Below are 26,297 nucleotides of genomic sequence, written 5' to 3'. Positions count from 1 at the left end.
GTAATTCCAAAACACTTCTAGCACAGGCAATAGCGACCAGAAAGGCCGTTTTCCACAATAGAAATTTTAGATTATCAGTCATGTCAGGCTCGAAAGGCGGGGCGACCAGGGCTTGGAGAACCAGGGTAAGGTCCCACGGGGGAACATTATCTTTGACCAGGGGGCATAAAAACGTACCTTTAATAATGGCTTTACACAGCCTAGAAGATGCAAGGATGCAGAATTCTCACCCACATGAAAATGAGAAATAGCAGCCAACTGAACTTTGACCGTAGAAGAACTGGCACCATGCTGGAAGATGTCAGCTAGAAAATCAAGGATGGCAGAAACAGGTGCCGTGAAAGGATCTAAACTCCTCCAAGAGGCCCAGAAAGAAAAATGTTTCCACTTACTGCGATAAACCTTTCTGGCTGACTACTTATGAGCAGCCACCAAAATAGACTTAACAGAGGAGGAAAGTCCAGGAGTCCTAGCAATCACGGGAACTGGAGCAGCCAAGCATTGAGCTTCAGGTTGTCCAAACTCGGATGAGGCACCCCTGATGTGTGTGAAATCAGATCCCAAATGGGATCCAACGTAGAGCCAGAAGGTGAGACCAAAGGAAGGGAAACCATACCTGGCGAGGCCAGAATGGGGCAATGAGGATCACATTGCGCCCCAGTCGACAAACTTTCTGTAGAAACCTCGGGATGAGAGGAATTGGCGGGTAAGCATACAGAAGACAGAGAGGCCAAGCATGAACTAGAGCGTCTCTGGGGGACTCCCCCGGCAGGGGGTTCAGAGCAAAAAAAACTCCTGCACTTCACGTTGGAAGGAGATGCGAAGAGATCACAGCAAGGCTTACCCCACTCGCTGAAGATCTGTTTCATCTGTTTCGCTACTGATGGATTCACAGACCACTCATAAGACATCAGAATGGTCCGACTTAACCTGTCCGCTAAGATGTTGGACCATCCCGGAATGTGCATTGCGATAAGAAAGCGACCTGTGGAGATCACCCATCCCCACACTCTCATGGCCTTACGACAAAGGGGATAAGATCTGGTCCCTCCCTGTTTGCTGATGTACAGACTACTGACATGTTATCTGACTGAACAGCAATTGTCTCCCGAGGAAGAAAGGCATGAAGGGCCTGCAATGCCAGAAGGACTTCCCTCATCTCTAGGACATTGATATGCAAGCTAGTCTCTATGGGGGACCACATACCTTGGACTGTCCTGCCCGAACAATGTCCCCCCCACCCAATTTGGGAGGCATCCGTGGTCACTGTGGCTTGGGCAAGGGCTGGAATGAAGGGTCGACCCTCCAGAATGTCTGGAGAGCTCATCCACAAAATGAGGGACGACCGACACACTGAACTTAGGTGGATAGGGTAAGATAGAAGTAAATCCAACAGGAAACACTGAACTGCCAGAGTCCACTGAAGAATCCGCATGTGTAGTTGAGCAGATGGAAGGAGAGTTATGGTCACCGCCATTGAGTCTAGGGCCCTCAATACAGATTATACTGTCGGGAGATGAGAACTGTAAATTAGGGAGACATGCATCCTGAGGTTTTGAACTCTCTCCGAGGTCAGGAACACTTTGCCCCGGAGTGTGTCTATCCTGGCACCAATGTAATCTATCACCTGTACAGGCTCTAGTAGAGATTTGGATGTGTTGATTGTGATACCCAAACTCAGGGCAAGTGTCATAAAGTAATCCCTGGTTTGGGAAAGTAGATGCCTGGTGGGAGCAGTGAGGAGCCAATCGTCCTGGTACGGATAGACCTGAATCCCCTGAAGCCTCAGGTGAGCCACTACCACCATCACTTTGGTAAACACCCTGGGGGCTGTGGTGAGACCAAAGGGTAGGGCTTGAAATTGGTAATGACTGCACCCTAGCCGGAAGTGGAGGAATCTCCTGGAGCTTCTGGGCAATTTTATGTGATAGTAAGCATCCTGGACATCTAACAAGCACATCCATTCGCTCTCTTGCAGGTACAGCATGATGGACTGTAGTGTGACCATCCAGAACTTTTCTTTGGCAACTGACAGGTTCAGGGTAGAGAGGCCCAGAATGGGCCTCAAGTCCCCCATTTACTTTGGCACCAAAAAGAACCTGGAGTAGAAGCCCGATCTGGACTGATCTGGGGTGAGAGTTTTGATAGCTCATTTTCCTAGTAGCTTGAAAATTTCCTGTGTCGCTGCCTCCCTTTGCATAGGTGGAATGTCCGGGAAGATTTGGGGAACCCACGAAGGGGATAGAATATCCTCTGGATATGATTTGAAGCACCCAGCGGTCCGTTATGGACTCCCATGCCACTGGGTGCAAGGGCAATTGTCCCCCAACTGCCTCCAGAGTACAGCAGTCGGCCAACCCCTCAGGGTTGCTGCCCAGGTCTGTCAGAGGAAGGTTCTCGAGACCTGAAGTTTCACCAACCCCCTTCGCTTCTAGGCCGGCATCCATTCTGTCCCCCTCTGCCTCTGGGGGAAGAAGAGCCTTGAGTGTCCCGGGAATACTGAGACTTCCGGAACCACATAATCTTTTGCCCTCTCTGGTTCTGGGAAAAGGATCTTTGAGGGTTAGAGAAGCGGATCCCAATGGCAGACAGTGTCTTCCCATCCTTCTCATTCTGGACTAGCAACTCCTTGACAGTCTTACCAGAGTCGAGCAGTCATAAGGGGCATTGGCAAAGGACGCCTTAAAGGGTTGGGTAAATTGGCACAACCTGAGTCAGGCATTACGCCTCATGGAGACGCTGGATCCAGCTGCCCTAGCCGCTCCTTCCATTGCATGGGAGAAGAGTCGCATGGGCGTATTCGATACTGCTCTCAAAGTGGCCATTTTCACTGAGAACGAAGCCTTGTCCTCCTGCAACATGGACATGGGTGGAGACTCCTCCAGCTCCTTCACCAGGTCGTGTTGGAGTCTCATAACATGGGCCAAGTAATTCAGCACCCGTATTGAAAAAGGTAGCTGAAGCATACACCCGCTTCCTTAGCCAGTCCATCTTCTGAGACTCCCAGTCAGAAGGACAGACTGAGGAACTTTCCTGAGATGGTTCCCTCTTTGTGGCTGCTGCTACCACCATGGCGTCCCACTGGGGAGCCTTTGTTCCAGAAGGCCCGTCTACAGGGGGACTTAAAACCATATTGGGGCGCTTGGGGATCGGCTCCATGATATCAGGTTCCTTCCAAGCCCGCGAGGTGATCAAATTCACTAAAGGATATGGGGGAGGGGCACCCAAGATGTAGATGGGCCCGTGTCAAAGGCCTCATGAAACAGACTCAGAGGAGGGCTTGAGGGCAGACCAACCTCCCCGCTGGCGCAGGATCTCCATGATGTCTCCAAAGTAGACATCGTCAAGAGGTGACCTTGGGGAGCCCTCCCCCTCATCTAAATCTGTGTCTTCGGTTAGGGACTCGGGGGAGTCTTACACATATGCTTGCGAGGCAATCTCCCATGGGGCTCTCTGGGGAGGGCTCGCAAGCCATCTGTTCCTCTAGGGAAACTGCCTGGGCCCTTCGGGCATGGGCTTCCCTCTGGTAAAACGACTGGGACCATAGACAGCCAAGGGGGTCTGGGTGGAGCCCGAGGGGGCGGTCAGGAGCCTCGAGCCGATGGAGAGAACCCATTCTACTACATCGAATGCCAAAGAGCATACCTCCCGGGAAGCCAATAAGGAGGCTGGTCTCCCCTGTTCCGATGCAAGAATCAGTGCCGGACCTGAAGTGGATGGAGCTCCGAGAGGGGGAACCTGGACCAACGTCAGAGCCAATGGTAAAGGTTCCACTCCCTCTGATCTGACCCCCAAGCTTTGGGTCCGAGAGGGGCTCAGATCCAAACTGGTCGGATCCGAGATGCTTTAGAAAGCTGCTGGCGAAGGATGAGAGGACCATCGGTGCTGACTCCCCGACCAAGGCCAACCTTGGATCGCAGAACTCCGAAGCCAAAGGTTGGATCGGGGAAGGAGTAATGGGCTGAAAAAAAGGGAAGCGAGCTGCCCCCTCCAGAGGGAGGGGAGGCTGGCAAGACCCCCATCTGGATTTGTGTATGGATAAAGCATCTCATCATCTTGTCCAGATCCATGTCCGATAGAGAATGGGTCGACTGAGACGAGGCCACAGACTCCGACCTGGCCGGTCAGGGAGCTGAGGCCAGGGAGAAGTACAATTGTGTACACTTACCATAAATGTAGATGTTAGAGTGTATTCACTGTTGCAGTCATTACATTTGGGTAATCTGCTGGCAGCTTGCCCTCAGTTGGCCTGAATATAAAAGTCTTGGGTCCTGCGTCGGTTGCAGTCTCCTCTTCCATGACGTCAGGTCGTCAGGGGTATAAAACATGCAGCTGATGCCATTTTATTCACTTTTTCTTACCCCAGATGTCAGGTTTCCCCAAAAAGGGGAGCAAAAATATATATAAATATATATAAACCGCAATATATGTAAATGCACTTTTAGCAATATAAACTTTACCTTCATCTAAAAGCAAATACACCACATAGGCTTTAGAATAAAGTGAAGGAAAGAGAAGTTATAGAAAAGGGGGATGGTGGGTGGGTAACCCGGACTGCAACAGTGAATACACTTGAACATCTACATTTATGGCAAGTGTACACAACTGTACTATGTTCTTCGTGTTTCACTGCTGCAGTCATTACATTTGGGTAGAATCCCAAAGCTATGGATGGAAGGATGGAGCTAAATAGCATTAGGAGCGGCTATGAGCCCTGCAGAACTGCAGTGGCAAAGCCTGCCCTGGATTTGGAGAAGAGAGGCAAATGATGATGCTTTGTGAAGGTATAAACAGAGCTCCAAGTAGCAGCTTCTAGAATGTCTTTGGTTGGAACTCCTCTGAGAAAGGCTGCGGAGGCAGAGGCAGCCCTGGTGGAATGTGACCAGATTCCCTGGGGTACAGGTTTACCATGGTGCAAGCAGCAGAAACTATTGGAGTGGCTTATCCATTTAGAAATTTTTGATATAGGCTTCCCCTCTGATCCTGAAGCAAATGCCACCAGTAGTTGCTTAGACTTTCTTAGAGATTTGGTCCTGTTTAAGCAGAATCTTGGTTGTCTGTGTACGTCCAATGAATGCAGAATCCACTCCCCCTTGTTCTGTGGATTTGGGTAAAATGTTGGCAGGTAAATTGTTTGGTTAAGAGCCACACTGGATACCACCTTAGGCAAAAAGGAAGGATTGGTCCTGAGGGACACCCTGTCCGGGTAAAATGTAATAAAAGGCTCCACAGCCATGAGAGCCTGTAGTTCTGAGACCCTTCTTGCTGAAGTGATTGCCAAGAGGAAAGCTGTTTTCTAAGATAAAAAGTTTATATCCTCAGTAGCTGCTGGTTCAAAAGGAGGCAGGGTGAGTTTTTCCAGCACAAAATTGAGGTCCCATGCAGGAGTTGATGATCTTCTGGGAGGCCTTAAATTTTTGGCCCATCTACGATACTGTTTTAGCAGAGGATGAGAAAAGAGGGGAGGCTCTGTGTTGTAATGAGCTGAGATGGCAGAGGCATGGATTTTTATTGAAGAAAAAGATAGGCCCTTGTTAAGCATCTCAGTCAAGTATTGTAAAATCTGAGGGATATTTGGTTTTGCTGTGTCCGTTCCCTGTGCTTGGTTCCAAGCACAGAATCTCTTCCATTTATCAGCATAAGATTTTCTAGTACTAGGCCTTCTGGCTTCCAAAATGACACCCATCACAGATTTAGAGAGAGGTGTTGTTTGAATAATTAAATGAACAGCCATGCTGCAAGGTTCAGAGTTTGGAGCTGAGTGTGCAGAATTTGATTGTTCTACTGAGACAGTAGATTAGGTATTTGAGGCAAGTACCAAGGAAGGAGTTGAGACATATTCCTTAGAATTGGGTACCAGTGCTGACGAGGCCAGTCCGGAGCAATCAGGATGATTTTTGTTTTTTCTCGTCTGACCTTTAGTAAGACCTTGGACAGAAGAGGCAGAGGGGGAAAGGCATAGACTGAAAGGTTTGTCCAACTGAAGGATAGGGCGTCCACTTTCAATGCTCGTATGTGATAAGTCCTTGTGCAAAATTTGTCCAGTTGATAATTTTGGGGAAAAGCAAACAGATCTATGTCTGGGCTCCCCCATTTTTGTGCAACTATGCTGAAGATTTGTGGATCCAGTTTCCACTTGTACGGGTCCATAAGATTTCTGCATATGTCTGCCAGAGTATTATGTTTTCCTGGCAGGAATTGAGCTTGAAGATGTACTTGGTAAGTCAAAGCTGTGTTCCACAATGCCATGGCTAGTCTGCAAAGGGGGTAGGAATGTGTACCCCCTGCTTATGTACCACATAACTGTGGTGTTGTCCATCTTTATCAGTAGTTGTCCTGGATGAAGCAAGTCCTTGAAGGCTGTCAGAGCATTCTGAACAGCTAGCATCTCTTTCTGGTTGATAAGTAGATGCATTTGTTTTGGGCTCCATATGCCCTGAATGCATCTCCTCACTAGGTGGTCCCCCCCAACCATAGTCTGACGAGTCTGTAGTTAGGGTTTGGGTGGCAGGGGGTAGCGTGAATGACAGTCCCTTGTTTTGGTGACATGTCTCTGCCCACCAAAGAAACTCCTGTTGTAGGCAGGGAATGAGCGGAATCATTGTTTCCAGACTGTGACAACGTTGACTCCCATAAGCTTTTTAGGTACCACTGAAGTTTCCTCATATGCAATCCTGCATATGGAATTAGTAGAATGCAGGATGCCATGAACCCCAAAGCCTGCAGAATTTGTCTTGCAGATAACTGGGTTTTTGCTGCCATCTGTTTTGAAGTATGTTATCAGTTGCCTTTGTTTTGCCTGGCATAAAGTAAGCCATCTGGGCAGTTGTATTCAACCTTGCACCCAGGAACGTAATTATTTGAGAGGGTACCAGTTGGGATTTTTTTCATTTATTGTGTACCCTAGGCATGTTAGAAGCCTTTTTACAAACGCCAGATGTTGAAGAATGTCCTTGTTCTCTGCTTGAATGAGACAGTCATCCAGGTATAGATAAATTTGTATGCTTCTGTCTGCAAAATGCAATTACTGGTGCCAGGCACTTTGTAAATACCCTGGGCGCAGTAGAGGAGCCAAATGGCTGTGCAGAGAATTGGTAATGCAAAAAACCTGCCTTGAAGCGGAGGTATCTTCTGCACGATTCCCTTATTTGGATATGCAGGTATGCTTCTTTTAAGTCTAGAGTCACTAACCAAGCGTTCCTGCCCAACATAGGCAGTAGCTGTTGCAAAGTCAGCATTTTGAATTTTGGAATGTCCAGGAATGTGTTCAAAATCGATAAGTCCAGTATTGGACGCCAGGCATTGTCTTTTCTGTATACCAGGAAAAGTCTTGAATAAAAACCTTGTCCTTTTTCCTGTTCTGGTACTGGCTGAATAGCTCCCATATCCATAAGGGACCTAACTTGTTTCTGAGCCTCTGCCCATTGATTTTGGGGCAGATCTGGTCAACTGTTTGGAATTGGCAAAGTATGGAAATGAAATCTGTACCCCTGGGATACTATGTTTAATACCCATTTGTCCTGAGTAATTAACTGCCAATTTTGAGCATGAAGTGCTAATCCCCCCCCCCCAAGGGGGCTGCCAAAAGATAAGTGCTTGGTGAAGGTAGAGAGAAGTCATTGAGACTGCTTACTGTAGGGTTGTGCTTAGTTTCCTCCAGATTTGGAGGTGGAGGCACCCATTGCTTTGACCTGTAAGAACCCTGTGATTGGTGTCTAGAGCCTTTTGAGCACCTGGATTTGCCTTGAGAGGTTGGACACAGGGAAAGGACCAATTTTTAGTAGGCCAGTGCCTACTGGACCTGGGTGGCTGCACTTTTAAGAAATCTTTTACAGTTTGCATAGATTTAGCTTTGTCTTCCATTTTCTTTAAAACCTCTTCTGCCTTATTACCAGAGTATCATGCTGTAAAGGGGCATCCAACAATTTAGCTTTAACATGATCGGGCAGCTTTTGCTCCTTGAGTCAGGCATGCCTTCTAATCACAGATCCACTAACTGCGGCCCTGAAAGAGGCCTCCAAGGAATCAAAACCACATTGCAAAGTATGCTTTCCAACCTGTTCTGCTGCATGCAGCAATTCCTATAATTCTTTATTTTCCACACAATCAGAAATCAACATAATTTTCTGTTTCAATAGGCCCATAACATGCTGTTGATATTTAAGCACATGAAACTGGCAGTTTAAGGCCCTAATTGCCAAGGTTGCACATGTATAAACCTTCTTTCCCCATCTATCCAGCGCCCTGGAATCTCTGTCAGAGGGGGTAGGATTTTTGGCTGTAGAGGCCTTTACACCTTTGGGACCCTGTGAGATAGTCTCAGGATCAGCAGCAGGATTCTTGAATAAAAATTTGTGGGAGTCAGGAACCCTGTAATATCTGTCTGGCTTACTCGGAGCCGGAGGAAGGGAATCAGGAGCTATGCTTGATTCTGAAAACACATCAACAATGTTTAATACAGTAGGTACAGCCAAAGGCCTATGCTGAGAAACAAGAAGGAAATCCCTAAGCTTTTTTGATTCAGAGAAATCCTGACTCTCCCTATAAAAATGTTCCCTTAAAGTATGCAAGGTTTCTCCAAAAGAATAATCCTCAGGAGGAGATGCAGATGGGATGGATTCTTCTGCATCTGAATCCTCATAGGTTGGAATAAAAAATTCCTGATCAGAAGAGGAATCCGAAGAAATGGAAACCTGATCCCTGATCTGAAGATTCATAATCAGTGCCTTGCCTAGGCCTCTTAGCGGGGGGAGGGGTTGGGTACCCCTGATCAAGGTAATTAAGTCCTCAGCCATTTTGATCATCTGTTTTTTAGGCATAGGGGCCTAAGCACGTGGCTCATGCGTTGGGTTTTTAGACTTAGATGTTTTTTTAATCTTGTTTTTCAAGCTGGCATCAGTTTTACATAAAAATGTTGAGGCCTGAAAACACCCTCAGAAGCCGGTGCCTGCTCAGCGGCTCCGGACCCATCCAAGGGAGAGACTTCTGCTGGTTCAATACTCTGAGAATCTCGCGGCATACTGGACTCCGTATGAGTCTCGGTAGAGGCCTAAGACTCAAAAGTAGCGGGTATCAGGGGCTGCGAAGGTGCCTGGGTACCGGGGACTGGCTTAAGCGAAGTTTTGTCGTCGGTTTTGGACCTCGACGGTCTGTCTTTTTCTTTGCGTTTTTTTGTGAACTCCGGTAGTCTGATTGCTAACGGATGACATTTCAATGCGAAAATTTCAGGAGTCGGCCGACCGGCACTTGTGAACTGCTTCTGCTTCGGGCACTGCACGGCAAGACAGACTAAAATTAGAAGTTATGTACCTACCATAACGTTCCATGTTAGTTGTCTTCATCTCGCCTTCTTCTTGCTGGATGGGTTCGGAGCCGATCCTCGGCTCGACCGCACTAGCTTTAGCTCGAGAACTCCTTTTACCAGCTCGAGGCAACCCTATATCCCATGATGCAAGGCGGAACTACCTCAGATCTCGTTTGGCAGCTAACTAACCCTGCTAAAGACTTATCCTAATATAATTAGGAACCATGGTTCCTAAAAGAAGTCCTCATAACAATGCTCCGGAGGAAGCAATCTAATAGGAACTCTCCAAGATCTGTCCAGGCCAGGGGAAGGAGGGTGGGGCCTTAAGAAGAAGGCGAGATGAAGACAACTAACATGCAGCGTTAAGGTTGGTTCATAACTTCTAAATGTTAAGTTGTCAATCTCGCCTTCATTCTTGCTGGATGGGACCGTCCCTAGCACCTGTATCCCGGGTGGCTCAATGGAACAGACTCTTGAGAACAGTGGAACCAAAACTGGCCCTATCTCTGGAGGCCAAATCCAACTTGTAATGAGACACAAAAGTATGAGGCGTGGCCCAAGTAGCTGCTGCACAAATAGTGTCAATGGGAAGTCTATCCTGAAAGGCTACAGAAGTGGATAGACTCCTGGTTGAATGAGCTTTTGGCTTAGAAGATAGTTGTTTGCCTTAGAGAGTACACATAGGAAATGGTGGAAGTCAACCATCTAGATAAGGTCACTTTAGATACTGGAAGACCCAACCTGTTTCCTGCATAGGAGACAAACAACTGGTCTGATTTTCTAAGTTGTTTAGTCCTATGTAAGTAGTACCTGAGCTGACGATGAACATCCAAAAAATGCAGCTTCTGTTCAGCTCTGTCAGAATAGTTAGGAAAGAAAACTGGTAGATCAATAGATTGATTAATATTGGCTTGAGATACAACCTTGGGAAGAACGGAAGGGTTAGTCCTGAGCGAAACCCTATCCTTATGAAACACCAGATAAGGTGAACGAATACAGAGGGCCTGAATCTCAGAAACTCTTCTTGCAGAAGTAACAGCCAGCAAAAATATAGTTTTCCATGTCAACAACTTTAAAGAACACGTAGCAGACGGTTCGAAAGGAGGTAGAATTAGGGATGCCAACCTTAAGTTCAGATCCCATTGCGGAGGAGGATGTTTCACAGGCGGTTTTAGGAGAAAAACTCCTCTCAAAAAGGCTTTGCATAACCTATGAGACATGATGTTATTGTCCTGCAAGCCAACATGAAATTTGGAAATAGCAGCCATTTGTACTTTGACTGTAGATGATGACGATCCTGAATGAAAAACCTCCGCCAGGAAATCCAAAACAGAATGTATAGGAGCGGTGAAGGGATCAATATTTTTGGCGTTTGCCCAAATAGAAAAGCGTCGCCACTTGCTAGCATAAACAGTTCTAGTGGACGACTTTAAAGAAGACACCAAAATGTCTCTGACTGAGTCAGAAATCATTGGTAGCCTGGCTAGGGAAGGAAGTGGAGCAACCAAGCAGTGAGGTTGAGAGAATGAATGGCTCGGTGCTGCTGACCCGACTGGTGGATCAAAAGATCCGAACTGGGTCCAGATGCCAGGGCTGCACCAGAAGGTGATGATGTAGAGACGGAAACCAAATTTGTCGAGGCCAATATGGAGCAATGAGGATCAATTTGGCTCTCAAACGGTGGCTTTCTGAATGACTTGTGGAATCAATGGAAAGGGAGGAAAAGCATAAAGAAGTCCCGAGGCCAATCCTGGGTTAGAGAGTCTCTCAAGGGTTGGCCTGGAAGAGGAAATAGTGTGAAGTAATCTGGGCACTTGCTGTTTTGAGGGGTAGCGAAAGATCGCAACAAGGGTGCCCCACTTCAGAAAAATCTGATCCACTACAGACTGATTGAGAGACCACCGTGAGGCATCAGAATAGATCTGCTTAGCCTGTCCGCCAATAGGTTGGACCTGCCGGGGATGTGCGTTGCTATCAGAAACCGCTGAGAAGAGATCGCCCATTGCCAAAGTCTGAGAGCTTCTCGACATAAGGGATAGGACCTGGTTCCGCCCTGTTTGTTGATGTACCAGACCACGGACATGTTGTCCATCTGTACTGCAATAGTCCCTGTGGGAAGAAAGTCGTCGAGGGCTTGCAACGTTAAAAGCACTGCTCTCATCTCCAGGACATTTATGTGCAGGTGGTATTCTATGGGTTGCCACGTCCCGTGGACCATCCTGCCCTGATAATGCCCCCACCCGATCAGAGAGGCATCCGTGGTGACTGTGGCAACTGGAGGAGGGGGAACAAATGGTCGGCCCTGCTGAAGAAGAGGGGAAGATACCCACCATCGTAGATGAGCCCTGCAAGACTGTGTCACTAAGATCTCGTGTCTCATGGGCAGATCGTGGTACGACCACTGCGTGAACAACATCCACTGCAGGAGGCATGTGGGCGAGCTAGTGGAAGAAGAACAATGGCTGCAGCCATTAGGCCTAGAACCTTCAAGACAAACCTGGCTTTGACCTTGTTGCTTTGTAACAGAAGCTGAACAAATTTCTGGATGTCCAGAATCCTTTGATTTGTTAGTCTGGCTAACATTTTGACGGTATCTAACTCTGCCTATAAAGGTGATAGATTGGCAAGGCAGCAGAGAGGATTTTTCAAATTCACGAAATTCCTAGACTCTTGCAAAGCTGTAAGGTGTAATCTCTGGACCGAAGAAGCTGATCCCTGGAGGTGGCGGAGAGGAGCCAGTCATCCAAATAAGGAAACACTTGGAATCCTCGACGTCTCAGGTGAGCTGTGACCACCGCCATGCATTTGGTGAACACTCTGGGGGCTGAAGTGAGGCCAAAGGGCAGTGCTCTGAATTGGTAATGACTGGCTCCCAGCCAAAGCGGAGAAACCTTCTGGGCGTCTGTGAATCTTTATGTGATAGTACGCATCCTGAAGGTCTATCGAGCACATCCAGTTGTCCTTGCCCAGAAAGGGCAGAATGGATTGCAGCGTGACCATCCGAATCTTGCCTTTTGACAGACTTGTTTAGTCTGCTTAGGTCTAGTATTGGTCTCCAATCTCCCGTCCTTTTGGGGACCAAAAGAAACTTGAGTAGAAGCCGGATCCTACTTGGTCTGCCGGCACTGTTTGGATGGCTCTTTTCCCAGGAGTTTTGAAACTTCCTGTTTTGCCAAATCCCTTTGACCGGGTGAGATGTCTGGAAGGGATTGTAGAGGTCGGAAACCTTTGAAGGGGATTTTGTAACCCTCGGATATAATCGACTGTACCCACTTCTCTTGTGATAGGGATTGCCAGGCTACTGGGTACAGCGAAATTCTTCCCCGACTGCCTCCAAGGGTGGACAGTCGGGCAACACCTCAGGGATGCTGAAAGGGCTTCTCAGGAAGAGGCTCCCTGTTGCCCTGGTTCTGAGGACCCCCTGCCTCTAGGGCGTCTATTATTGTTACCCCTCTGCCTCTAGGGGTAAACTGACCACGTGTGTCCGTGTAGCTCCTTGGGCTTTACGGAACCACATCTTCCCCTTCTGACCCTTGGGATATGGTCTAGAAGGAGTGGAAAACTGGACTCCAACGGCAGAAAGAGTTTTACCGTCTTGTTCACATCTGGTCAAAGTATCCTTCACCTGAGGTCGAACAAAGCCGAACCGTCAAAGGGGGTGTTGGTGAAGGACGCCTTAAAGGGGTCCGCAAAATTACACAGCCGCATCCAGGCTTGGCGTCTAAGAGCAACACCTGTGCCTGCGGCCCTGCTCGTTCCATCGGCTGCATAAGATATGAGCCGCATGGAGGAGTTAGATATCGAATTCAGGATAGCTAGCTGAGAGGCAATCTTTTCTTGAGCCCCAGCAGCTGAAGGATCCTGGAATACTTCCACCAGTTACTTGAGAATATCTCGTTGAAGCCTGGTGAAGTGACAAAGGTAATTCAGCTTAACGCATTGCAAAGGTCGCTGAAGAAAACATCCGCTTTCCATACCTGTCCATGGTCCTAGAATCCTTATTAGGAGGATGGACAGGTACTGAAGGATCCGCCAGTTCCTTCTTAGTGGCCGCCGCCACCATAGCATCCACAGAGACACCTTTGGACAGGAACTGTTTGTCCGAAGGCGGCGTGATGAATTTGGATGGTCTCCTGGGGTCTGGTTCCACACAATCTGGAGCCACGCCTTCCGAGCCACTACCTGCATGAGTGGGTCGAAGGCGGAGACACCCAGGAGGTGGAGGGTCGGGATCGAAAAGGCTCGAGGTATACCGACCCATCCCCGGAGGGGTCAATGGAGCCCCAATTCCGCCTCTGTTTGAGGAGCTCAAGGATGTCTGAAAATGAGACATCCTCAGAGGGGGACCATGGGGAACCCTCCGACTCATCTAAGTCGGTATCAGATGTAGTAGACTCAGGGGAGTCTGTGTGTTTCCTCTTACACGTCCTCTTCGAGGGGGTTCACCTGCAGGGTCAGGAGAAACCTCGGAAGAGGAGGAAATTCCCAGTGGGGAAACCTGGGGCGATGGATCCCTGGGCCTAAGAGCAAGAGGCTGGCAAGAGGCTTCTGCAGGCACTGATGAGGGAGGAGCTAGAGGGATAGACCGTTGACCAGGCTCAGAGGCCAGGACACTCCTCATCACCTCAAAGGCTCCTCTCCCTGGACCTGAACACACCCGCTCCGAAGAAACAGGAATGGTCGGCTCCAAGGAGAGAAGGCTCGAGGCAGATGTCGGCGCCGAGCTTACCAAAGCCGAAGCTCCGAGAGGGAGAGCGGGGTTGGACAAGGGTCCGATGCCACTAGCCCCCTCGGAGCCGACAGTGGAAACCCGACGACCGGATCCCTCCAAGGAAAGTCTCAAGGAGGAGATCGGAGCCGAGGATGACGGAGCCGAAGGATGTATCGGCTCCGGCATCGAAACAGTCGCTGTCCCAAGAAGCTCCGGCTCCGAACTCTGGTGTGGAGTCGGAGGAGGAATCTCAAGAATTGGGGCTGTAGCCCAAGTCTGTTGAGACGGGCTATGGAGCATTTGGGCCAGTGCCTGAGACTTCAACAGCCTGCTTACCACCCTCTCCAAATCGTGGTCAGACAGCCTGGAAGATCTCGAAGATCGGCTCCGATGGCTCCGCTCCGACAAAAGAGGAGACCCCGGAGCCGAGTGGATACTTAGTATCGAAGGGGACCGGGATCTCTTGCGGGCCGGAGCCATCGGAGCCGAAGTCCCTTGAACCCCAGATGGAGCCGAGGATCTCTCGGCTCCGATGCTGGATAAAGTGTCGGCTCCAGCCGGAGCCGACAAGGCAACAGTAGTCAGGGTATCGGAGCCGGCCGCACCGAACCCACTACTCTGGCAGAAGAAGCATCGGTTCCAGCCGGAGCCGATATCGGCTCCGACGGAGCCGGAGCCACCGGAGGAGGCTTAGACACTGTAGCCTGAGCCTTGGTGGCTTAAGAGGTTTTCCTGCCCTTGCTTAGGAGGAGAACCTTCAGGTTTCAACAAACCTCGGAGGATCAGTTTGTTCCTCCTTTCCTGCAGGACTCGCTGGCTAAAGGCATGACACAACGCACAGGAGTCCTGCAGGTGCAAAGGCCCCAGGCAATACACACAAGAAGTGTGACCGTCTGTCAGGGACATTTTCTGACAGCACTGGTCACACTTCTTGAAGCCTGAGACCTTGCCTTCCCTAGACATCCTAAAAGGATATACACAAACAGTCCCCACAAACACACAACTTAATCCCTACACAGACACACAGGAAGGGAATAACTTGGGGAACTAGGCCTGACTAAAACTTTCACTGAAAAAACTATATTAAAAGTTTAAAAAAGGAAGGGAATAGGGTGGGCTGTACTAAATACAGGCTAACCTAACACAGAAGGGAAATTAAACCCCTAACTAACTTTTTTTTTTTCTTATTTAACAAGAAAAACTTACCTCAGCTGGCAAAGGAGACCTCTTTCGCTAAGCGGCAAACGAGATCTGAGGTAGTTCCGCCTTGCATCATGGGATATAGGGTTGCCTCGAGCTGGTAAAAGGAGTTCTCGAGCTAAAGCTAGTGCCGAGTCGGAGCCGAGGATCGGCTCCGAACCCATCCAGCAAGAATGAAGGCGAGATTGACAACTTAACATTGGCGTCGGCTGCATGTTATATACCGCTGACGACCTGATGTCATGGAAGAGGAGACAGCAACCAACGCAGGACCCAAGACTTTGATATTCAGGCCGAATGAGGGCAACCTGCCAGCAGATTACCCAAATGTAATGACTGCAACAGTGAAACACGAAGAACATCTAGATGTGCCTCCTCTGGCTCCAGGGAGAACCTCGGAGAACGGAGCAGAGGGGAGTCATGGATTTGAGCAGACTTGCTTGGTGATGACAGGTCCGGAGACCTCTTCCTCTTCTCCTTTGTCCTTGACTCTCTCTCCCACTCTCTACCCCTGCTCCACTACCACAGGCTAAGAAGCGGGAGTTTGAGTCCCACCCTGGGAGGGAAGGGAGGCCAGAGGCAGAGAAGCAGGAGAGGCAGTCAGGGCAGCCACAGTGACTGAAGCAGAGGATGAGGTGGGAGGATCAATTGCAGGAAGAAGCCCTTTGAAGGCCAACTTGGCCTTTCTATCCTTCAATGCTCGGGGGTTGAACCCCGCACAAATGGAGCAAATCAACATTCAGGTTTGCCACACCTAAACACAATACACACTGTGTGGGGCCATCCGCTGGGAACAGCTTATGGCCACACACTATGCAGCGCTTAAAAATAAGCTTTTCGGCCATGCTTACAGAAGAAAGCGAAAAGAACAAACAAAAAACTTTCTTCCTATAAAACTAACAAACCCACTCACCACACCAGACTGACTAAAGGGGGGGCACCACAGACAAACTACACTAACTACTACTACAAACCTACACATGACGCCAAAGCGATGGGAGGTAAGAAAGGGTACCTATACTAATCTGAAACACTAAATAAACAGAAAACGTTAGAAAACTTAGTCAAAAATCACCCTGCTAGCTGGAGCTCTAGAGACACGATGTTTCACAAATAGCAGCAAACAAGACCTGGTGATGGAAGGCAAGGGAGGTGTATTATGGGTAAGGGGAGGAGTCTGGAGCTCGGAGCTGATGCTAGTAATCTTTGCTGGCTCGGATCCAATATGGATCCGTATTCCCACAGGTTGAAGATTAAATGAAGTAAACTACTTCAGACTGACAATTTCAAACTAAAGATATAGCTCTTTACTGATATTTTACAAACAATAGAAAATATAGAAAAATCTTCAGAACATATAACCAGTTCCATGAGGCAGTCTGAAGAAATCTCAAACCTAAAATTTAACCATAAGACAAGTATAATATTAATCAATAAGAAATTAAAAAGCTCGTAAAAAATATTTCAACTGTAATCAGAATAATACTCAAAATATTTTGGTATAACCATGAAGTCGAATAGTAAAGAAATGATACAAATTTTCAACAGGTATTCGATAAAATCTCAAGTCTAGTGATAAGTTGGAATAAGTTCTTCACTACGAAAGAACAACTAATGTTAATTAAAATGGTAATTCTCTCTAAAATATAATTTGTCATTCAATCCTTAACACTATCCCAATTAAAAAATAGTGAAGATAAATATTCTACTTAAATTTCCTTGGCATCCTAAAAAAAACAAGAGATTTTTTTGAGTGGCACAGAAAAGGTTGGGGCAGTGGGGGAACAGGATTCCCTGATATTCAATTATATGCTACTTCAACAACTATTATTGCTTTATGGACAAATTCATCATATGATGCAAAATGGAAACAAATACTAAATATATCACAATCATAAACAAATAGTCTCTAATATTTCATCTGGCTGTTAGATTTTTGTGCTAATGGTAATACTTCTAATCAAATTTCCTACATAAATAATATTCTTTCTTCTTACGGGAAGTTCACATACTCTAACCATTGTTCTATACATTTATTTTTTTCTATATTTACAATAGCATATAAAAATGAATGCTTAGAACCCCACAACTTCACCAAAATGATAGAGTTGAAAGAACAAAGTAACAATTTATTGGCATCAATTCTTGAATGGTACCAAAGTACATACGGTTGAAAATACAAGATCTAGATACAATCATAATTATAAGAATTGGTTAACACTACAAATATTTAGAGATGTTGTGAAATCAGAGATAAAGATAAATAATCTAGATAAGAAATCTTTCCCCAAAATATTGGAATTCTTAAATATTAAAAATGCAAAGGAACAAATCATATTTGTCACAAATCTACAGAATTCTTAGATTAGACCACACAGATTTAGGTAATTCTTATTGGAATTACTCCTCAAGAATAAATAATAAAGACTTAATCAAAGATAATAGAAAATATTAAAATCTGCAGATAAAACATCTTCGTCACTATACTGGAAAATTTTCACTTGGAAATTTTTTTACATAGCATGTTCATTACACCTAGCAAAATTACAATTATATACAAGTCAAACAGCATTAAGTGCTGGAAATATGACTCTGAAAAAAAAGATGATTGGATGCATATGATTGTGAGATTATTTCCCCCCTTTTGGAAAGAAATCAATAACTTAATTCAAGCACTACGGTTTAACAGATGCAACATTTCAATCTTTGATCTTATTTAATGCTATGATTCCTGAGATTATTCCAGAAACTCAAGTCCCTCTCTGATGGTCTATTCTGGGAACAGCCAGGAAAAAAATGGAAAAGTAGAGTTACTCCCTCTAATGTTGAATTTATCAGTAAGTCAAAAACAGTTTACTGTAATGAATTGTAAAGTACAAAAATGAGAACTTCTAATTTTACACATTCATATAGGTTTTGGCTTAAACTTAAAGATTTGCTTGATAAGTATTAACTGTTGTTGATTTGTATAACTTGATATATTGATCAGCTGTGGACTTGTGTATATAGCTATATGTTGATTTTATTATTAAATTATGAAAAAATTTACAAAAAAATTAATTTCAGCTAATGCAGTGCATATAAACCAAAATAACTACTTGCTTTCTGTTTGCAGTGTTTTTTATACTTGCACTTTCTAAAGACCAATATATCATTCAATATTGCAATATATGTCATATTCAAAATATTTGCCACTGTGGTTTAAATACAAATTTAAGGAGAAATGGTTCAGTCTTCAAGACTACAATCCATTTTATTAATATACTTTTTTAAACTGCACAACAGAAATATGTCCATGTCAGAACAAACTTTGAGAAATTGTTAATACTGTTAGAAAGAGCAATTTGGTATGGGTGCAATGAATACCTTTTTCTCATAAAACGTTTTTACAACATATTACCTAGGAAGTTCTCAATGTTTATAGGTAGACTGCCATTCTGAAATACAACATCGGTCATAGAATAACATGCCTGTTAGATGAATTCTTGTGTGTGTCTGTGTGTGTGTGTGTGTGTGTGGGGGGGGGGGGGCAGATGTGTAAGTAAATATTACTCTGCTAGTTTGGATATTATCTTACATGACAAATTCTTGTTAACTGTTCAAATTTAAAATAAAAATGAATGAATGAAACTTGCCAGGCTGTCTGCCATTTTTCACTATGAAAATTACAACAACATTTACAAGGTAGGTAGCTTTACATATGCATTGCTGGATCGAGTTTATTTTCTTTAAATCTGATGAAAACAATGCTCAAAGCCTGCAAACAAACCATTTTTATACAACAGCTATGAAACAAATAACATAGAATAGTCTAACCTTGCTTAATACAACTTGCATTAATGTAACAAAGTAGTGTCATCAAAAGAAATATAAAACATACTTCTGTTATATGAATGGAAAATAAATAGGCATACATGCAATTCCCAAAACATTTGACTGATGCAAAGTAGTCTCAGGATATTACGCAAATCTTTGTTAAACCACTCATAAAACAACCAGTTCATTTCTGCACTTGGTCAAGTATTTTGTGCTATTACAAGCAAGTCCATTATGCATTCCCTATATAAAGAATATAAGTTACAAAATGAAGGCTGCATGCAAGGCTTACCAGATTGGTAAAGTAGTATCCATCTTCTCCAGACATGAGTCTGCTAGGGTTACAGAAGCGAGTTATATACTGAATGTTGGACTGCAAACGGGGAGGATTAGCCTTCAAGACAATGTAGATCAGGGTTGGCAAGAAGTCATCAGCAGAAGCTGGCTCATCCTTTGTAATCTTTATAGCATTAAAAATGTGTTTGCTGCACCTGGTGGTACATGAAAGCTTGTCCTGTGGAACTCTCTTTGAATCCATCTCAATAATGTCTGTGAGGTAAAAAAAAAAAAAAAAAAAAAAAACTTTTCTGGTTATTAAAAAGATACTTCATACAGCACATAAAGCTTCAGACTATTATACTTTAATATATTATTGATTTGTTTTTCCATATGAGCAGCTGCTGATCCAATATCTTTGCACATAATGAACTAATTTGTCCAAGTATTTCATCCACTGGTGGTCTCAAGATCTTAAAACATTTATTTTAGAGATCCCACAAATGTTTCACCTTCAACAGAAGATTCCATTTTGAATCTACTCACTTTTAAAATGGCACCCAGTACTAGGAGTTTAAGAATCTATTAACACGCATTCAAATACACCTTTTATTACTTTTTTGAGACAGACAACTTGTTCCTTTACAACATATTGTAAAGTATGCAGACATAACTACTACTACCCCACAGCCTCACATTCCCCCCAAGAAAAAAGGAAATTGATAATTACATGATTACATTTAACATAGCAGAAGGCACTGTGGGCTGAATTTACAAGAGGCAAGTATATTTGTGCATAGTTTTAATTTGGGAATTGAAAACTAATGTGGTAAATCCTGAAAAGGAATGCTAAAAAAAAATAAAAAAATGCAATATACCATAAAAAACTGCACATTGAATTAATGACAGTACATAAAAACTTCAATGAAGAATGAGTGAAATACAGAAGCACAAATGTCAGCTGCCAGAACTTCTAGTGATCTGACTACAATCATGTCACGACCAAACGCCCACTTTACACAACTAATGGGGAAGAGTTTTCATTTACTCAAACATCTGAGGTACCTCTTAGTGAATACTCTATAAAACTTCAATTCCAACAAATGAGTTTATATGACTGAAGCAGTTTCAAGTCTGAAGGAAGCTATGCAAATCAGGACTCAAAAGGGACTAGCTAGGGTGATCAAACCAAAACTCATGCATTGCACAGAGCCTGGATCTGGGGATTCCATGAGACTGAAAAATCACAAACAAGCACTGAAGAGATCTAGCTGCAGGATACACTACAAAGTCCCTAGTAAAAAGTTAGTTAGGAAGACTTATTCTCGAGTATGTCCAAAAATATGGGCAGTGGAAGTAGCCACCGGTATAAATTACAAACTTTTCATAATGTAGAAGAATTATTTAAGAAGAGTTATTTAATTCCTTGTCTACTCAAATTTTGAAGTCCTCCAGAATAATCTATCTGGGAAATATTAGCAATGATGCAACAAGGAAATCAGCAAACTTTAAAAAAATATTCCCACACTACTGGGTGGACAATACAGGAAAATGTAACTTTCACAACTCATACAAATTTTAAAACCAACATCCATGACATCCATATCCTACCATCCGATGCATACCAGCATTCACTAAGCAGAGATCCACATGTTGTGCTTTTCACTGATGTCTCCATTTCTTTATTCTAATTAGTTGCCTTCCAGCAATAAAATAAAAATTTCAATTATACCAAATATAAATCCCCCTACTTTTTAACTACAGCACCTTTTTCATGTACTTTCTCAAAGCATGCCTACTCAATCATCATGCCTTCCCCATCAGTCTGAAATTATTTGTTCCCCTGTCCTGAGCATCTTCCAGTGAGAATGAGCTGAATAGAGCAGAAGTTATCCAAGCAACCCAGGAGTTTATCTATGCCCTGACTGGCATGCCTGCAATGGGGGTATTTTAGTACTAAACAATGTGGATAATTTGAGCACCTGTGTCACCATGGCTGCAACCATTGCCCTCCCTTCTACATGCGAGTGCTCTTACATACATGGCTATGAGGGCTTGTGCCACCAGCTTTAGATTGTCACAACTATGTCCCCTGGTCTTTGGACACTTATGTAAGCTTCTGCTTGCACAAGAATAATCTGCCAAACAGAGGCCACCTACCATCTTCCCCCATTTGTTGTGAGCCTGCATATGCTGCTCATTACCACCCTTTTCTGGCTCTTACAATACCTAATCTGCTATCTGAATGTCAGTCATCTAGGCTGTAGTCAAACCTTTAGTCATCTGGGATGTAGTCAACTCTTTACCTCTACTCCAAAGTACTGGTCTTTTTTAACTATAATACATGGATATGAAGTTCCAGAAGTAAGACCACACCATCAAGAGAAATAAATAGGAGAGTGGGTTAAACAAGCAAACCCCTTCAGAAGTCTCTTCCGTGTGTCTTTGGATATGTTAAACGCACAAAAGTATTACCTTATTTTAAGGACTTCGGAAGTATGTCCAGTCAGTGAAACAAATACCCAATTTATACTGAGAAACCTGAGTGAGGCAAAAAAAACCCTAAAGTACTTAACGTAGAATGTTCTACAGGACATTCCTGCTAATGGAAGCTCTGTTCTGGAGTGCACATCCAAGTTACTGCTTCAATACTTCCAACAGGCTTAAGATCTCCTAACAAAGTCATTACAAGCTCCATCTAAGATCACTTCCAACAGGCTTTGTTCTTAAATTATCAGTCAACTTGAGCTCTGAAACTCTGAAAATTCAATGTTTGATTTTTGCAGAGCATTTATTATATACTTTCCAAATTTAAAGTCAGAAGACTGTTCTAACATTTGGGCCCAACAGCCTGCCAAGTCTAATTAACAAATTATTATTATATGTATCCATATTGTGACTAAGTATATTCCCAACAATGCCCAAATGGCTTCATCTTTATGGCATTAATGTGCCCATATTAAATTTCCCAGAAGACCGTATGCGATGAGATGCAAATTCAGATATTAATCTCCTTTTGTAGATAACTGAATCTGTCAGATATAAAACCTTTAAATTTCCAGTTTTTTGTGTTATTAGAGCCATAAGAGAAGAAACCTGTCCTATACTTGATGACAGGTCTAATTAAACTTTTAAATAGAAGCAAAAGAGCATCCTTATTCCTTGAAGAAATGGAGCTTAAAATGTTTTTCATTGTACAGAAACATTTCCTACCCAAATGGCTTACTTAGCAGCCAAAGTCCAGTTTGCCATAATGACTCCTAGGTCCAAGGTAGGATGATTTGAAATTATGTCATCATTCAATGCTTAAGGATATTTGCTACTCAAACATTCCACATGCATTACATTACACTTATAGCTGAAGGTGAAATTAGATGAAACTCACCAATATAATTTAACTATCCCTGGCAGTCACTTGATCATAGATTCCAGAAACCATGCTTGCTTTTTTGGCATCATCTTCAAATTCTGCAGCCCAGCATTTGGCTTGTCATTGTAGACATAAAAAAACCAACACAAATTTCTCCATCATCCCACTTTTTTCTCATTTTCTACAGGGAGCTGGGGTGTCATGTCACTTGTCTCCATCTCTCCCTATACAATGCCACTCTCATACCTTCAACAGTCATGCTTGACTGTTGCAGGTCTTCACTCACACATTTCATCCACTTCTTTGATGAATGCCCTCATTTCCTCTTGCCTTCTTCCTGTCTGTCCCAAATCTTCTTCACCAGATTGTCTTCTGCTTTCCTGCACATGTGCCCAAACCACCGTAATATGTTCTCTTTTACCTTTTCTGTAAATGAAGCTACTTTGACTTCTGCTGTTATGTTCTCATTCCTTCATGTGTCCCACACTGTGCATCTTAACAAGCATCTCAGGCACTTCACCTCCAGTTTCCTCAACTGCTCTGCCTTTACTGTTCAGGTTTCTTTGCCATACAGTAGGTACTGGTTGCACCAATGTTTTATACATCTTACTTTTCAGCTTTGTTGGCATTCTTCTGTCATATGTAACCCCTGGCACAGTGCCAGTTAAGCTGCAGTCCCTCCAATTCTAGCTCTGACCTCCTCATTCAGACTTCCTTTCCCCTCAACCACACCTCCCAAATACTTAAAACTGTTAACCTATTCTATTTTCCCTTATATCTCAGCTCTCAACTCCTGATTTCCCCCCATTTGCTGTGTTCTTGTATGCTGCTCACACTAGTTAAAAAAGAAGTTATGTACTTACCATAACGTTCAATGTTTGTAGTCCATCTCGCCCTTCATTCTTACAGTTGAGATCGGAGCCAAACCTCTGCTCTGACTCGGCCATTCTCTAGCTCAAAAACTTCTGGTTGGCTCGTGGTTAGGAGGTATCCCATCATGCACCACTAACATAACCGAGATCTTGTTTGCTGCAAGGAAAACAGAGACAAAGAACAAACCATGTCGAAAGGACCCAACATAACAATAAGACAGTAGTCACTCTACCCCCAGGTCCTCAAGGAAGGGGGCAGGAGGGTGGGTTTGTAAGAATGAAGGGAGAGATGGACTACAAACAAACATTGTGGTAAGTGCATAACTTCTTTATGTTCTGTAGTCCTATCTCACCTTCATTCTTACATTTGGGACAGCTTCCCCAGCACCTTCATCTTGGGTGGCTCACTGGAAAATGCTCCTGAGTACTGTGGAACCAAAGGAAGACCTGTTCCTGAAAGCCATATTCAATTTGTAGTGAGTAATGAATGCATGAGGTGAAGCCCATGTTGCTGCAGCACAAATGTTATATATTGGAATTTTAGCCTGAAAAGCTACCGAGGTAGACACAGACCTGGTAGAATGAGCTTTCACTTTGAAGGGAAGATCTTTGCCACTGTATGAATAGACAAAGAAGTGCAGCTGGAAATCCAGTGAGATAATGTGACTTTAGAAACTGGAAGACCCTTCCTTGTACCTGAAAAGGAAATAAACAATTGATCTGACCACCTGAAATTTTTAGTTCTGTCCAGATAAAAACACAATTGTCTATGCACATCTAGTTGGTGAAATTTGTACTCTGCCTTGTTAGAAAAATTAGGGAGGAAAACATGCAATTCAATGGACTGGGAGCTGTTTAAGGATCAAGTTTTCTCTCATAGGCCCAAAAGGAGAATCTTTTCCATTTACTGGTATAAATCTTTCTGGTAGAAGGTTTGTGAGAGAACATCAGAATGTGTATAACCTCAGGAGAGAAATCATGAAGCCTGACTAGAGATGGAATTGGAGCAGCCAGGCTGTCAAATTGAGGGTGTGGAGAGAAGGATGGAACACCCCTGACATGTGAGTCAGCAAATCTGGCATTAGGTCCAGAGTCCATGGTTCGTCCATTAGATGAGGTTTGAGAAAGGGGAACCAAATCTGTCAAGGCCAGTAAGGAGCAATTAGGATAATTTTGCTTCACAAGGATATTGCTTTCTGAATTACCTTCGGTATCAGGGAGAATGGTGGGAAAGCATAGAGAAGTCCCGAGGGCCAATCGTGAACGAGTGCATTTCTGGGTGTTTCCCCTCCCAGGGGAATTAGGGTGAAGTAGCTACTGCATTTGGTATTGAGAGGGGTGGCAAACAGATCGCAGCACGGCTGACCCCATTTGCGAAAAATGTTCTGCAATATATATGTGTTCAGAGACCACTCATGAGGCATCAGAATAGCCCTGCTAAGCTTGTTGGCTATCATGCTCAATTTCCCCGGGATGTGCATTGTGACCAGAAAGCGCTGGGAAGACACTGTCCACTCCCATAATCGAAGGGCTTCTCTGCAGAGGGGGTAAGATTTGGTCCCTCCTAGTTTACATACCACACCACTGACATATTGTCCGAGTGGATCGCAATCGTCCCTAGAGGGAGAAAGCTGTGAAGGGCTTGCAATGCCAGAAGCACTGCTCTCATCTCCAAGATGTTGATATGCAAATGAGCCTCGTGTTACTGCCACATGCCTTGGACTGTTCTCCCTAGATAATGCCCCCCTCTATCTGGGAGGCATCCGTGGTCATGGAGAAAACAGGGGGAAAGAGGAACAAACGGTCTTTGCCTGTGTTTAGATTGCTGGTCTGGGTCCACCAGGGAAGATCCTGTTTGCACAAATCTGTTATCAGGATGGGGTGAGAAAGCGGTAGATACTGCAGTGACCATTGGGCAAAAAGTAACCACTGCAGGACCCTCATGTGCAGTCTGGCTAATGGAACTAATGTTATTGTAGAAGCCATTGTCCCTAAAAACGTGATCACCATCTTTGCTTTCACTTTCCTTAGAGGAAGTAAGCTCAAAACTTGTTCCCTGAGGTTCTGAATTTTTTCTGCGGAAAGGTAAGCCCTCACTGAGACGGTGTTTATTTCGGCACCAATAAAATTCACATGCTGAGAGGGTGATAATGCAATTTTTTGCCAATTTACTGTAATCCCTAACTGCAAGTAAGTTGAAATGGTAGCGTCCCTGGCCTGTAACAGTAGATGGTGGCATTCAGTGGTGGTGGCAGTCAGGAGCCACTCGTCCAGGTACAGAAACACTTCGAATCCCTGATGTCTCAAGTGAGTCGTAACCACTGCCATGCATTTGGGGAACACCCTGGGGGCTGTGGTGAGACCAAAGGGCAGGACACGAAACTGATAATGACTGGGTCCCAGCCGGAAGCGTAAGTGACTCCTTGACGCCCTGTCCATCTTGATATGTTAAGTATGCATCTTGGAGGTCTATAGAGCACATCCAAATGTTTTTCCCTAACAATGGGAGTATCAACTGTAAGGTGACAATTCAGAATTTGGACTTCTGTAACAGATTCGTTCAATTTGCTGAGATCCAAGATGGGTCTCAAGTCCCCTGTTCTTTTTGGCACCAAAAAGAGTCTGCAGTAAGTCCCTAACCCTACTTGGTCTGCGAGGATGGGTTGGATGACTCTCTTTGTGAGCAACTTATGGATTTCTAGAGTTGCTGAATCCTTGTGATTGGGTGGAACATCTGGGATTAGTTTG

The 26,297-nt window shown here is 44.6% G+C and overlaps 1 protein-coding gene across 2 annotated transcripts in view; it reads right to left on the bottom strand.

Annotated features, from left to right (window-relative positions):
- RABGEF1 (RAB guanine nucleotide exchange factor 1) overlaps nucleotides 1-26,297 on the bottom strand; it is a 587,842-nt gene that overhangs the window by 91,918 nt on the left and 469,627 nt on the right. For both annotated transcript variants that reach the window (XM_044054238.1, XM_044054237.1), the window contains exon 8: nucleotides 19,324-19,580. In XM_044054238.1, coding sequence (XP_043910173.1) covers nucleotides 19,324-19,580 — 257 coding nt within the window. The remainder of the gene's footprint in view (nucleotides 1-19,323; nucleotides 19,581-26,297) is intronic.

Source organism: Protopterus annectens, chromosome 13.part0 (assembly GCF_019279795.1).
Source record: "Protopterus annectens isolate FY-2018-M chromosome 13.part0, PAN1.0, whole genome shotgun sequence".
NCBI classification, from domain to species: Eukaryota; Metazoa; Chordata; order Ceratodontiformes; family Protopteridae; genus Protopterus; species Protopterus annectens.
The sequence above is the reverse complement of the archived record's forward strand: the minus strand, read 5'-3'. Positions and strand labels throughout refer to the sequence as shown.